The sequence below is a fragment of the Anopheles gambiae genome, chromosome 2 (genome assembly GCF_943734735.2).
Source record: "Anopheles gambiae chromosome 2, idAnoGambNW_F1_1, whole genome shotgun sequence".
NCBI lineage: Eukaryota > Metazoa > Arthropoda > Insecta > Diptera > Culicidae > Anopheles > Anopheles gambiae.
Window position 1 is genome coordinate 103,237,916 of NC_064601.1, and position 14,058 is coordinate 103,251,973.

General features: G+C 40.8%; 1 protein-coding gene across 2 annotated transcripts; it reads right to left on the reverse strand.

The window, feature by feature from the left end:
• Positions 1-278: 278 nt before the first annotated feature.
• LOC1277174 (protein lin-28 homolog) lies at positions 279-5,619 on the reverse strand. 2 transcript variants are annotated; one of them, XM_316618.4, is made up of 4 exons: positions 4,794-5,619; positions 946-1,049; positions 691-866; positions 279-605 (listed from the first exon to the last, which is right to left on the reverse strand). In XM_316618.4, exons 1-4 carry the CDS (start codon positions 4,900-4,902, stop codon positions 446-448), a joined length of 549 nt encoding a protein of 182 aa, XP_316618.3. In that variant the 5' UTR covers positions 4,903-5,619; the 3' UTR covers positions 279-445. The 2 variants fall into 2 exon arrangements, with proteins under 2 accessions (XP_316618.3, XP_061502744.1); XM_061646760.1 differs by lacking the exon at positions 4,794-5,619 and adding an exon at positions 3,377-3,509.
• Positions 5,620-14,058: the final 8,439 nt, after the last annotated feature.

Here is a 14,058-nt window from a genome sequence, read left to right on the forward strand (position 1 = left end):
AAACGGACAAACCCCTTCGCAAACAATCTAAATCGGGTTGAATCCGATCTAAAAATTATTGTGCGCTCGACAAAGCGCCATCTATGTTTGAGCACACAAAGCTTATTACTGGATGGCAGCGCCACATCCGGCAAAAACAAAAACTAACTACGTTGCTTGGCCCAACACTAGAGGGCAGCACCAGACTAGCACATCCACGCGCGTTGCTGTTTGGTGGAGCATTAAACATTTTGTTCAAATTACCACTGAAAAAACATCATTTAATGACATAGAACATGTAAATTTCTTATAAATTAATCTTTATTATTTGATTTCCAGATAGGCTTCGCTTACGTTCTACACTTTTTACTTCTATTGTACGAGAAAAAAAGGAGGTAGCTGTTTAAAGCTAACGACCCTTTTGCACCAAATGCAAGGAAATGTATCGTTTCCAGTGGGGAAAGACTCATTTTGGTGATGACGACTGTGGTGGTGCTGGTGGGGGTTTGGTCGGACAGTCCGCTATTAAATGATCCTCGCTTCTGCAGTTATGGCAACGCTTTGGCAGTGGTCCCAGCTCACACTTTGACGCGATGTGGTTCGCAAACTCGCCACAATTGTAGCACCTGCAGTTGGGAAAGGCCAAAACAAACAATTTACCCATTGAGTGGTGTATTACGGTTTCAAAATTAAGCTTTTAGTTCACTTTACCTCACTTTCCGAAATCTTCGCTTTTTACTGTACGGCCGAAAGTCGCTCCCTTTACACTCCGCGTGCGAAGGGCCGTAGACGCTCGTCGCTTCGTACCCTTTGGCTGACAGTTTCGACTCGAACTCGACCTCTTCGTTTTCACCCAACGATCGAAAGCCACCCATCTGTATGACGCTCTAATTAAAAAAAGGGGGCATTTTACAAGAATAAAGGGCGTTATTTTTAATATAAATAGTAGTTGGTTGGCTCTCATACCTGATGCACAAACACCTCCTGGCCACCGTCGTCCGGTGTGATGAAGCCCCAGCCTTTCACCACGTTAAACCATTTGCAACGTCCTCTTCGTGGTCCGACCAAGACTGGAGAATGGAAAGTTAGAGAAGCATTAGTTTGACGGTAACAGTATTCCCTTTTTCAAGGTCTAATACACATACAGCAGGGAATCTAATCAAAGTCGATCGCCCAGAGGTCACAAAAGGCGCAGATTAATGTCAATCCATTCCGTACCCTCCTGCCGAGCGAACGAAGCAAGGACCTTTCATTCCTTGTTCAATTTTTTTTTTCATTCTCTAAAGGAACAGAACACGTCACAAGCTGACCAGCCAGCTGGACACGTCTCGCGTGCCCGAAATTTGCATACGCCACGAGGACGAGCGTTCTTGCGCGCTTACAGTGATTCAGATTTGAAATAGATCCGTTTTTTTACTTGCTTTTGATAAAAGGATTCCTCCACCTAACGGTACTCTGTCTCGCGCGACCGTGCAATCCCGTAAAACCGCGTCATTTATGACAGGCAGCAATCTTTTCGGCAAGATCGGGTTCTTTCATTCTTGTCCCTTGAAGAATGCACAGTCACGAGAAAAAAAAACCCTTTTTCTGTCGCTTTTCTTCAGTTCATCATCGAACCGGGAAATGAGAATTTTTTGGTGCAAAAAATAGCGAAAAAAAGCAAATTGAAAGAGCCAGGAACCGGTTTGTCTTCCACCATGGATCTGATTAGTTGCTTTGTTCCATTTACTCTGTCTCTTTCTCCCTTTCTATGTTCTTTTGTCTGTTTCTTTCTCTCTTTTTCTCTTTCCCTCTCTCTCTCCCTCTCTCTCTCTCTTTCTATTGCTTATTAGTCTAATTTTGCTCCTTGCAAGGGATGCGCTGTTTACAAGCATGTGAATAAATTATGATTAGAAACACATTAGTCCGATCGTGTACGCGTCCCCGTCCAAACTGGAAGACGATTTCACTTTTCGATTTATACCCGGCACAATAACGAGCGTACAACAACAACAACTTGTCCATTACAGCGGGATGTCTATAAATTTGCACGGCCCAGAGAAAAAAAAAAACGCTCCCCTTGATCGTTTGGAACGACCCCGCGGCAAGCCCTGACAGGAACGGATTTGCACCTCGTTGCTGTGAACCTGCTTTTTCTGTGCCTCCTTTCTTTTCTTACGCTTACGCGTACGTAACGTAAGAAAAGCGGGACTTTCCCGCCTGACATTTGCTGTGGAAGTTGGGTCCCCCTGTCGGTCTGTTTCGAGGCAGGTTTCTAATTTTCCTAATAAAGGATTATTTAAATGAGGTCACAATTGTATCGTTTCGCGGCTCAGGCTTAGGGGTCCTTCTTTTTTTTTGTTTCGTTTTCGTTTGTGCAACATTGAACTCGTTACAATTACCGATGGACAGCGGGTAGGGCTCGTTTTTCTTCGTTGTATTTTGTGTTGAACTTGTTCGTCCTCTTTTCTGGCACGATTTCGTCGTGATTCTTGTGTTTTTTTTCTTGTTGGCATACACGGTATGTATTGTTTATGTTAGGGCAAAGATATATTTTCTTCTTGGGAAAAAAGGAAGACACATGTGGAAGAAATTGAATGCGGACATAATATTTCATTTTTGGCCATTCATTTTTGGTCGGTAATGATTGAGGCGTGTCGCTTGTTTAGGAGGTTAATCTAAGTCCTAAGAAATGTTGTTGAAGAGTTGCTCAAGATGATTGACTTAAGCTATATTACTAATACTAATAACATTTATAATACTAATAAAGAAGAAGAAGTTCTAATGCTCAATAAATTTTTAATGAGAGTTATGTTTGATATATATTTTTTTTAATATGCTCATTGTTATATACGCAACACAGCGCAAAACACAACGTTTGTCGAATAGTTTGCTAATATTGACATTAACAGGCTTATTGTATACTTGTAGTCGAGATGTCTTGACGTCTAGTTGAATATTGTTGAATGGAAATCAGGTCTAATTTGCAACTAACTATCCTACCACTAAATGCGTTTTCGAGGCTTCCATAGAAATGAGTCAACTAGGAAAGTTTTATGAATGAAAGCGTCTACGCGTTCTTTCGATTCCAGAGTCAATTCATGCCGGTCGTTCTCGATACCAAAACCCTAGCCCTAAGAATAAATCAAAATCGATATTTGAGCAATTTCAAAGCAAAATATTAGTTTTTTGCTATAAAAAATAAAATAAAGATATGTTTTGTAAATAATTAGTTAAAATTATTTGAACGCAATGAAAATAACATTGTTTTTATTTTGGGTATTTATTTCCTAGGATGAGAAGTGGTTGAACTCGTTGGTGTAGCAATCAAAAGGAACTGTATCTTATGGTCTTGTATCTTATTTGTTTATAAATTTTCGATTTGTTTTTTAGAACTAATATCAAATATGTTACGTACGACTTAATAACGTGCCCGTCATGGGTTCATGCCCCGAATAAACCGTAAATACGTAGGACTGGCTATCCTGCTATGGTAACAATAAGTAACTGAAAGTCAAGCTCACTTCACTAATGAGTACAAGGCAGGCCAGGTTGTGCCAAAGAAGAAGAAGAAGAAGAAGAAGAAGAAGAAGAAGAAGAAAAAGAAAAAGAAGAAGAAGAAGAAGAAGAAGAAAAAGAAAAAGAAGAAGAAGAAGAAGAAGAAGAAGAAGAAGAAGAAATGTTTAAATTTTTAATGACACAGTGTGTAGTAAATTAAATAAAACAGAAGTATCTTTTCTTTACGACATTCAATAATTCATGCGATCATTCTTATGTATTGAATATTTCAGATCTTATCCTATTTGTTCCAGGCAAAGATGAGTTGCAGTCTTGCTAATTGCGAAATGCAATTCAAAAACGTCGTTCGTAGTAGAACGTCGATTAACTGGGGTGGTTGGAACCAAGAGTTTGATTAATATCTAATGGATTTCCACGGTTACAAGCTATAACTACCACTTTTGGCTTTATTAAATGTTTTCAGGATACATTTTTTCTACACGATGCAGTCGATGATAGAATTTGCCTGTACTATTCACGTTTCGTAAAGTTAAACAAAAAGCACAATTGATTGGATTTTAATTTTCACTTTTTTATCCTCCTTTGAAGAATATTAGACATAGTTTTATATGAATCAAACGGTTTTTTATCGTGTTGAAGTGTTAAAGCTATCGAAAACATACATGCAAACTTTAAACCTTAAACCCTTAACCTTAAAATATTTTTTCTTTTCATACTAGTCGTGAAACACAGTCGTTACGGTTCATTGCTAACTAGAGCCGGCTCGCATTATCATTATTTTACTGTGTTTTACACAGAACAATAAATAACTAGCTGGCAGCATTTTAGAACATAAACAGAATATAAAGCCTTGTAGAATCCTATGAATTAGATTTATTTAATTAATATCTATAAATTCACTTTGAAAGTCAAACGACAAATGTAAAAATAACAAGAAGGGAGGAGTCTCCCTTTGAATTTTACACCATTTGTGCGATCTTTTGACCTCATCTTTTTCGAATGCCGCTTGCGGACCAATATTTTTCTTTCTCCATCTATAAGCTCACTTCCATCAATCCCCCTCGAAAGAGCAAGCAAGATCCGTTGCAGTGTCCAAAAATAAAAGAAGAAGAGCATTAACACCACGTGCCAGGAAATGGTTTGTACGCGCACCGCAGTGGGGAGGAAAGAAGCCGCGAGAAGTTCATTCCCTTTCCCTGCATTAGGGTGCATTTTCTTAGGGCGGCCACAAAAGCATGCTCCCATCGCCGAGCGCAGCAGTGCCGGTGACCCCTTGTTGTCACACCCGGAGAAAGGTGACACCTTTCTTCGCTTACCTTCCTGGTCTGGGTTCGGTGAGGTTTGCGATGCTGCGTGCTGTTCGCTACCGGGTGGGCAACCGCCACCATTGTCCATTGACTGGAAGGGTCCACTGTGTCGTTCCATCGTTTCAGGTACTGGTGTTGCTGTGTTGTGAAATGTGTCACCTTCTTCGGGAAAAAAAGCTTTCCCTCACATCCCGCACGCACAGTTCTAAAGTGCACACTTGCTCTACACTGGCGCAATGCAACCACTCGGCCACGCAACGACTCTATTGGCAGCGGGCCGGCGAGTTGCTTCACTTCAGGCCCTCACTTTGGGAGATTGGAATTTCAAGAATGCACCATCGTTCCCTTTGCACCAGTGCACCGCGGGTGTGTAAACAAAAGCCTCCCCGCAGCAAAAAGGGTGGGGAAAGCCCACCACCATAACATCCGAAAAACTAGCACACAGTCACTCGCACACAGACACACTCCCGCTGTTCCGTCTATTTGGTACGAAGAAGAAAAAAACCACACACACGCACACACAGTACGCACTTTTCATTCACAAACGCGCGTTTCTTCAAGCGTTGGGGAGCGTTGGGGAAGCGGCAAGATGCAATCAAGGGGTCTGTTCCTCCTCGCCACTCCGCTTCATCAACCAACGCTCTAATCTTGCTAGTGTGCTGCAGCAACAAGACACTACCACTAGCTACCGTCACCGCGTAACCCCGTAACGCAAACCGTTCCCCGATGCGTGCTGTCACGACCGCGCGTGAAATTCGAATGCGCGCGGGGTCTCGCTCGCGGAATCTACGCGGTTGCGTTCGCACCGCACCGTCTCCCTTGGTAACTGGCGGGGCTGCGTGGTGCGCGAGTGGGACAGCAGCTAGCGCTACGCACTACACGCACTATACAGTTTTGCTGCTGCTGCTGCTGCTGCGTGCGTGCAACCCCAAACGCGCCATGCTCGATCGTACGCGTACGCACACCACGACTACACGTGGTCTAGCGGCCTTGCTCCGATGGTGGTGGTGGTGGTGGTGGTGGTGGAAACGAAATCGTTCTTTTCAGTTCTTCCAAAAGTCCATCCACCAAAAGTGTGTGAAAGGGAGAACGTATGCCGTGCGACCCCTTTTGTAGGATTCGTCCCGCCATCGGGCCAAAGAACCGTTTTCTGTTATCGGATGCGAAACTGTCCCTGTTGTTCGGCCGACAAGGGAGTTTTTCTTTCTCTTTTTCGCTCCCAGTAGAGGGCTGTACGGGCGAGCCCTTTCTGTGTAGGTGAGAAAGCGTCCCGCAGATGGGAAGGGGAGGATGGTTTGGCGACGGGGATAGTGTGTTCATGGGCGAGTGCGTAGGGTTCATGTTGGTTGTTGTTTTTTTTTTGGGGGGATTGGGGTTATGTTGCAATGCTACCGAGCGCAGAAGCGCCACACATGTGAACGCATTCCAAGAGGGGCAGTGCTTTTGGGTCGATAGAAAGATGATGGAGTGATACAGAAAAAAAACGGGGGAGTGTGGATGGGTGGTGGCTGGGTAGCGTTGGGAGCGAGCGAGGAAATTGGTGGCCATTGAAGACGAGTGCGCCTGTGCGGGGCTGACATATTTGTGTGGCAAAGGAGGAGGTATGGTTTATGGTGAGGGTATGTTCGGATGGGTGATGCTATGGAACCTCCTTAAATCATATTTCCTTGTAAAATGGGTTTCGTGCTCGTTTGTTAATTTATTGTTGAAGAAAAGTTCACACGCACAGCGCAAGTTTGAATTATTTTAGTAGTTTAATGCAATTGCAATTAAAGAATACAAATGAAAATAGCTGTTTGTTATACTTCGATGAACTCTTCTGGTTTTAATGTGAGCAAATTGTGTCATTCTATGAACTGTTTTTGATATTTTTCATCAATAAATGCAAAAAGATTAGTAAAGAACTAATATTTCCAACAAATTCCTGGATTCCAATTCTGCCTCACAACGAAATTTCCATCAAACCCATTAACACAAACGGCACGCAAAACAATCGCACACAACAGCAACACTGCGTACCCGCATCTAACAAATCCCTCACCACCTACCCTCACATACACACACACACAGACTCACGTCTGTCTGTCCCTGTTTGTGGCGGTCACTGTGTTTGTTGTTAAACATTATTGCGTCGCGAGCTGCGACAAAAACCTCGACGGTTGCGTCGTCAAATCGCGTCTTCGCTGGCTGAGGTAGCCGAGCTCAAGGCTGGTCGCCATCACCGCCATCTCCAGCCGATTGCCACCTCCGAAGCCGAACTGATTGGACGCGTCTTGGAAAGCATCTGGTCGCTTCAGGTCGCACACAACACACGTTCCGTTGTCCTCCCGGAAGTTGGCTTACACAGTGCGGAAGACACGCACCTTAGCGCAAGACGTCAGCGTTGCGTTTGGACGAGAGGGTTACAGTTAGCGGGAATGGTAAGACAGCCGACTACGGATCACTTTCACGGATGCATCGTAGCGTGATGTGTCTGGGCCGGGTGGGAGCCGGATGTTTTCGTGATTTTGGATCTGTGCGCAAATTGGATTGCCTCACCGCACGGAGAAGGGAGTTTTGGACAGTTTGGTTTGGAAAATGGTTTCATTTTGATTCTATTCGCGTGTGAAATATTGGTGATGTTGTATTGATTGGGAGTTGTTACTAGACAATTATTAAACAGTACTATATTTGAATACTCGATAAAGGAAGAAACATCAATAAATACACAATACAAAGTTATCACATCCAAAGCTTAATAAAGTATAAAGCCACCCATGGAAGCAATGTTTAGTTGCTTCAAACATTATGTTACAATTAGAAAGCAAATGATACTATCTAAATAGATACTCATATCTTGTGGGGCTTTGTTCGCTTTCGTTGAATAGTTGTATGGAGTTTTGAATTGCAAAATCCATCCCTCTTTGCATTTGAGTAACGCTAAAGAGTAACGCTGTATTTGAGTAACGTTAAAGTAAGGCTAAAAGTTCGAACATCAAATCTAAACAATTTGTTTAAGCTGCATTTCGCTGTAGCGTTTTCCTCATGTAGATCTAGCATCGAATGATATATTTTGCTCGTCTATTACTTAGTTGGGTTCAAGCCCCGAATAGACCGTGCCCCCATACGTAGGACTGACTATACTGCTATGGTAACAATAAGTCACTGAAAGCCAAGCCCACTTCAACAGTGGGTACAGGCAGGCCTTGACCGACAACGGTTGTTGTGCCAAAGAAGAAGAAGATTACTTAGTTGATTTGGGATGGTTGTTGTGATATTTAGCAGCCAACGTTAATGTCCTCCAAGTACGCTTTATATCTTAAAAGTTGATCAATGTCTCAGTCAAATTCTGAACAGCAGTTTCTTCCTTTTGGACTTCGGTCTTGGGAATAGTGACTGTTTCTTCTAATAATGGCCCCAGGATAGTTCCGTGATACAGTTAACAAATGTACCGGATATCAGCAAGGAAGTTTTTGATTTAATCCTCGAAAAGACCATGCCAAGCCCTATATATGGTTAAAGCGGACCTAAAGCAATAGTAACTGTTGAGAATACACGGACACAGAGACTATCCTACGTAATATTCCCTTTCTTCGTTTACTAGTCGCTAAATCTAGCTCAGATTGATAAGTCTCTCTGCGTATAATCTTGTTTTTGTACTATTTTCGTATATTTTGTTGGGTACTTTGTTTAGTGCACTCAATTATACGTGAGTCTTCTATGTTGTGTACAGAAAGAGTAACATTTTCCATTTGTAAGTAATAGCACTAATAATATGTACCTCTGGGTTTGATGAAAGGATAGATTTCAAACATCCTCCAAAGCAAAGTGACACTCTTTATTTAAATCTCTTTACCCGAAACTGATATTGAAAGTAATCGATATGCATCCGACAAAACAGACGCGATCACGCGATCAAACTCTTGGCGCAACTGGTACAAACGCATCCCGCCCAGCATCCAACATTCGATAGCCGATCCTGCTTTGTACAAAAAAAAACAACAACAAACGGAAACTGGTAGCAGCAAAGTTTCACTCACAAAAAAAAAAAACACGTCCGCGTAAGGTGATACTCCTGTAGACGTTCGAGCGATATCCAGGAGCCCGCGCCGAGGTTTTGTTTTCCCCGTGACCTAATTTGTGACGAAACCTGAGGGCGACACGTGTAGCACTACAAGGACCTCCGACAGGCACACGAACAGAAATGGAAAGCCTGTCAATACCGCTGCCCAAGAGTGTGTGTGTGTGCATCGAAAAACGTCGGCCCGTTAATTCATGCATGCATGCAAATAAGCTTTGACGGGGCTAGTTTGCACACGCGTAATGGAAAATCAAACGGTCCTTACGTTCGTCCGTTCTAATTGACACTTGAACAGCGATGCAGCTGTCAATCAACTGTCCGAAAACTGGGACCGTACCAGAGGGGGTCCAATAAAAGCCGATAATATCGTCCGATTTTCGATCACTGCATTTGAGGCTTTTGCTACAATGGTTCAGTATTTTGGGGGAGAACATGAGAAACAATCCATCGAAACTTCACCTTACTGCGGGATATTATTTTGCTGATGCTGTGTTTTGTTGTTGCTGAAACCCTCCTGCCCTAGATTCAAGCCGTGTTAATGCGATGATATGAAAATATTGCTGAAAAAACGAATACAAATAAAAAATTAACCTCCCCGGGACGGCTTTTTTTCTTCTTCTTCATCTCTCTACCCTAGGGTCCGACACAAGCCCGCTACCAATTGCAATTTGAAGCAAGCGCAACCTCAACAGTAGATCGGTGGACAACGGCCAATTTGCCTCTGACCGGTAGCTACCGGTACCACCGGTATGGATGAGATTTAATCCGCTTTTGCATTGACAGGACCTTCGCTGCTGCGAGAGGGAAGCAACGGCAAGGATGGGATGCATGAAAGCATTTCGGATGCAATGGACAATGGGCACGGGCCAGTGCAGTGCAGCTGGCAGCTTCTCCGCCCGCAGAGAACCGTACAGAGAGGGGTCGCTTTCGATTAATGGTTTGGTTTCATTCTGTTCTCTGAGTTTGAAATAGCTCTTTATGGCCTTAAAATCTTTATTTGAAACGTTGCAAACACCGATATTGAAGAAAAGCCAACTTTCACTTTCATCCAATGCTATTTTGTTTAATGGCTTATTTACATCAACTTTTAACAATGAATGTTTGAACACTTTACACTTAGTTTATGGTAATGGAAAATCTAGGACATTTATTTGGCACCAATTAATTTATTGGTATAAATCTCACATAACAGATTACACCACAATAAACCTTTCCCGAAAACTTCCTATCGTGACAATAATCAGCAGGACTTTGAAGAATGCTGCCATTTTGGATCCATTATTTGCTGGCTGAAGAAAGGATCTGCGCATGAGCTGAATGAAGTGCATCGTGGTAGTTGTGAGACTTTCCATGACTTGATTGTATTTTTTTGTTACTGTTTGAAGTGAGAATAGGCCTACTTAATAATCATTATTTTTGCTTGTTTATTCTTAATGAGCTTAAAAAATATAAAATTATTTTGAAACTAGCATTTTATTTTTTAATTTTAATTATACAATATGAAAAGGACATGGATTTAACTATGATAAATATTCTACGTTTATTATGATAAATATACTACAGAACGTGAAGATTTCAATCATTTTACAACAGTCAAAAATAGATGTTTTATACAATAAATACTCGCTCGAAAATATACTTTTTCTAGTTTGATTCGGGTTATGATTTTTTTGTCAATAACATTAGAATTTTTCAAAGTTAATACTTTTTTATATGATGTTTTGAAACAGCAACACGCGCACAAGGATAATCATCTCTGTTCCGAGAAATACATCGTACCGAATACGTACCTCACACTCCGACAGATCTATAATATAATATGTTATCTTCTACGCTTAAGATCCTTTAGACCTTGCGTGAAAGTGAACGTGATATTTTGGTTCTTTGCTATAGTATATTGAACATATTGAAATAATGAATTAATAAATTTCCGTGTGATTCCCCCTTTTGTTCACGTTAAGAAAATAGTGGTCAACTGGGAATCACAAGAAAATGTATTTAATTCATTTCATACTTCATTTCGATATTTTGTACGATTAGCCATTTTCTGATAAATATTCATTGCAATATAGCAAAAAAGCAAAAATGTATCGTACATTTTTACGCAAGGTCTAGAGCGACCTTAATCCGGGCTAAATGAAAAAAAGTCACAATACTGGAAAATGCAAGCAATATGGTCTCTACTCAACAGTAAAAACATAAACAAATAAATAAATAAATATAAATATAAACAAAATAAAATATAAAATGTTTCTTACTTTACAACATATGGCAATTATAAATAAGATATTTAGGATATATAAATAGGAATAAAATAGGAATGAAATAAGATTAAATTATAGTTAAAGAGGATTTAAATGTCCATAGTAAATTATGTATCATTTCCTCACTTTTTTTTTACATTATTGACACTGAACATTGTGACTCAAACAAGTTTGTCTAAATAAAACAATACGAAGATCTTACACAATAGGTAAGATCTTAAACCACTAAAATAGAGTTATCATCCGTTGTGAAACTTAGCTTTATTCTGCTCAATTAAAATTTTAATTGCAATTTTCTAAAATATTTCAATTAGAGGTTGGTTTCTGCAAAAGTATCTTTATTTCCTGTTCTGAATATTTCAAAGTACTCCTTAACATTCTGTACTGATTATTGATCTGTAAATATTAGCTCAACCTTTAATGAGTGACGAAGGCACAGGGACACACACGCACATCATTACCTTGTAACTGTCACGTGCCCCTTGCATAATCTGTCAACGGATGCTTTTCTTCCGTCAAGTGATCTTACCGTTCACTGGTCACAATGCAAACAATTGGCCTCCGGTCGGCTTTTGCTGACGCGCAATGATGATGTCTTGGATAAGGACAGTGAAAGCACTTCACAAACCTTCCTTTACAACCATCCCAATCCAATCGTTGCTGTGCATCTCAATTAACTGTGGACATGCTAACTTACCGGGTAGCTCATCCTATTTAGTAGCCATTTTGTTTTGTGTGGTTTTTTACATCCTTCCGAGGGCTAAAAAATGGGGCGTTGAATAAAACGGTGTCGATAAAAAATGCATCGGCCGTTGATTGGTCGCTTTTTTAGCGTTCCCAAAAACGCAACTTTTCCCATTCACGCCGTAGTCGGCTGTAGCGTTTACGCGAGTGAACAAACGAACGGCATGGATCCGGGCTGTTGGTGAACGCACGTTCAAAATCACCCTCCTGCCATCGAGGGTGCGTTTCGATTTACCCCATCGAGTATTTGCCCCTATGGCAGCGTACGAGCGTGCTGACTGCATGCGCTGAACACCGAGAAGGGGAAAACGGTACGAAATGCACCGCATGTCGACAGCCAGTTGGCAATAAAAACGGATAGAAAGGGGAGGATTAAAGGCAGGGATGCAAATACACCAATGCAACGGTGCACGGTTCCCGGTTCGGGGTCCGAGCAGTGCTGTTAAACCGGTGCGTTTACGAAGAGGGTGCACAAAAAGGGAAATGGCAAAGCAAGCGAATGGTGGTGGTTTCTGCTGGTAAGCTAGACTCGGGCACGGGAGAATAGGATAAAGTCCGTTTTGCACCGCATGTGGGTGCGAGGATTGTTGTCAAATTTTCGATCGAACAGACATGTAGACATAAGTTCAATGATTTCGGTACCTTTAACGTTAGAGTTCGAATGTTTGCATAAATAATACATTTTGACAAGGCATAAATCTTTACCCGGGCTTATTTTGATTTGACCAGGTACATTTTTATGATAGTTATTTGTATTTTTGATGCAATGTTCTGCCGAGTTTAGCCTATCTTATCTTACGAAAAATAAATTTCTTTTGGTAATTTCAATTTTTCTTCTGTTTGTAAATGAATTACATTCAACGGAAAAATATTGAATAATGCATTACCCAAATTGCATATTTTATGTGAAACATTAAACAGTGTAATTGTTTCATTTCAATTCATAGCGAAATTATGCCTAATGACTTCCCTTGCCTCTACAAATGGTACAGAGAATTCAACCATACATTCCAGCAAGCAGGGGTGTAGAACCCCGTTAGACGTTATACGTTAAGTGCTGTCGAACTGTTTCCGTGTTTCGTTACATTGTCACAATCAGTTCAAAAATTATGCCATATATTAATAAATAAAAAAGTCTAAACTTGTTTGTAATGTTGCATGGATTAGTTTTTTTACTGTTTTTTTTTGTTTTTTTTTTTTCAACACGGTAAAATTCTCTCAACCTCTGTGGACAGCACTGGCTGCAGGTTTAACCTTTATGCTCCCAAACAGTTTTTATGGTATGGTTTATAGCTTCAAAATATATTTATGGTATGGTTTATAGCTCCAATTTCTGTAAAAAAACACAATTTTTTAACGACTGGATTTTGTGGGAGAACGAATCGCGCTTTTATTAATAATTTTTTTTTTCGTTGTAATCCCTGTAGCTATAATTATTTGCACCATAACAGCAGCACAGTAACTAAAATTATGTACATAAATATGTTCAAAAAAGGGCAGTTTTAGATGAGAAGAAATGCAAAAGCTTAAAATATCTCATCATATGTATTTCAATACATAGTTAGCCAGATATTTGGGTCACCCAATAAATTTCCGGTCTCATACTTACTCATCAAACTTGTCGTTTTTCGGAAGTTTTGTTTAATTGTACAGTCACAACACATCATGTGGTGTTTTTTTTCAGTAAAGATTTTCTGTATTTTTATAAAGAGTTCCACTCGTTTTAATCTCTTCGCCTTTCTCTCTTCCTCCCTCTTCCCCATCCTGGTCTCCTTCACAAACACAGACAGTCACACACGCATATTAGCTGGGCATGGGTACAACCGTTGCCCGTCGCATCGCTCACTAGCATTTGCATTCACTTATCAGCTACAGCAGTTATTTATCCGTTTAAGTCTTACTTCAAATATGTGTTTTTGTTTTAAATTATTATCAGTTAGGTAGCTGTTCGTATCGGCTTCACGGGACACTCTCGGTTAAGGATTATTTCCGTTGCTCCGCGTTACTTCTTCTGTTTTTTTTTTTTTTTTATAATATATAACATTGTTGCTGGGTTTCTTTTTTTGTCACTTTTTCACCCCATTTATACAAGATCCCAATGCCAACGAGGGTGTATCGTTTCATGTTCTACTATCAACTAAACTGTTGTCTTCAACCCTCTCCCTATTTATTTCTCACTTATGCCCCCTCTCCCAAAAGTCAGTGG

Coding starts and splice junctions, on each gene's coding strand:
- LOC1277174 (XM_316618.4), bottom strand. CDS start 4,902: ATGGAACGACACAGTGGACCCTTCCAGTCAATGGACAATGGTGGCGGT. Junction 1,050..4,793: donor ACCGAACCCAGACCAGGAAG/GTAAGCGAAGAA, acceptor TCCATTCTCCAG/TCTTGGTCGGACCACGAAGA. Junction 606..690: donor CGAAGATTTCGGAAAGTGAG/GTAAAGTGAACT, acceptor TCCCAACTGCAG/GTGCTACAATTGTGGCGAGT.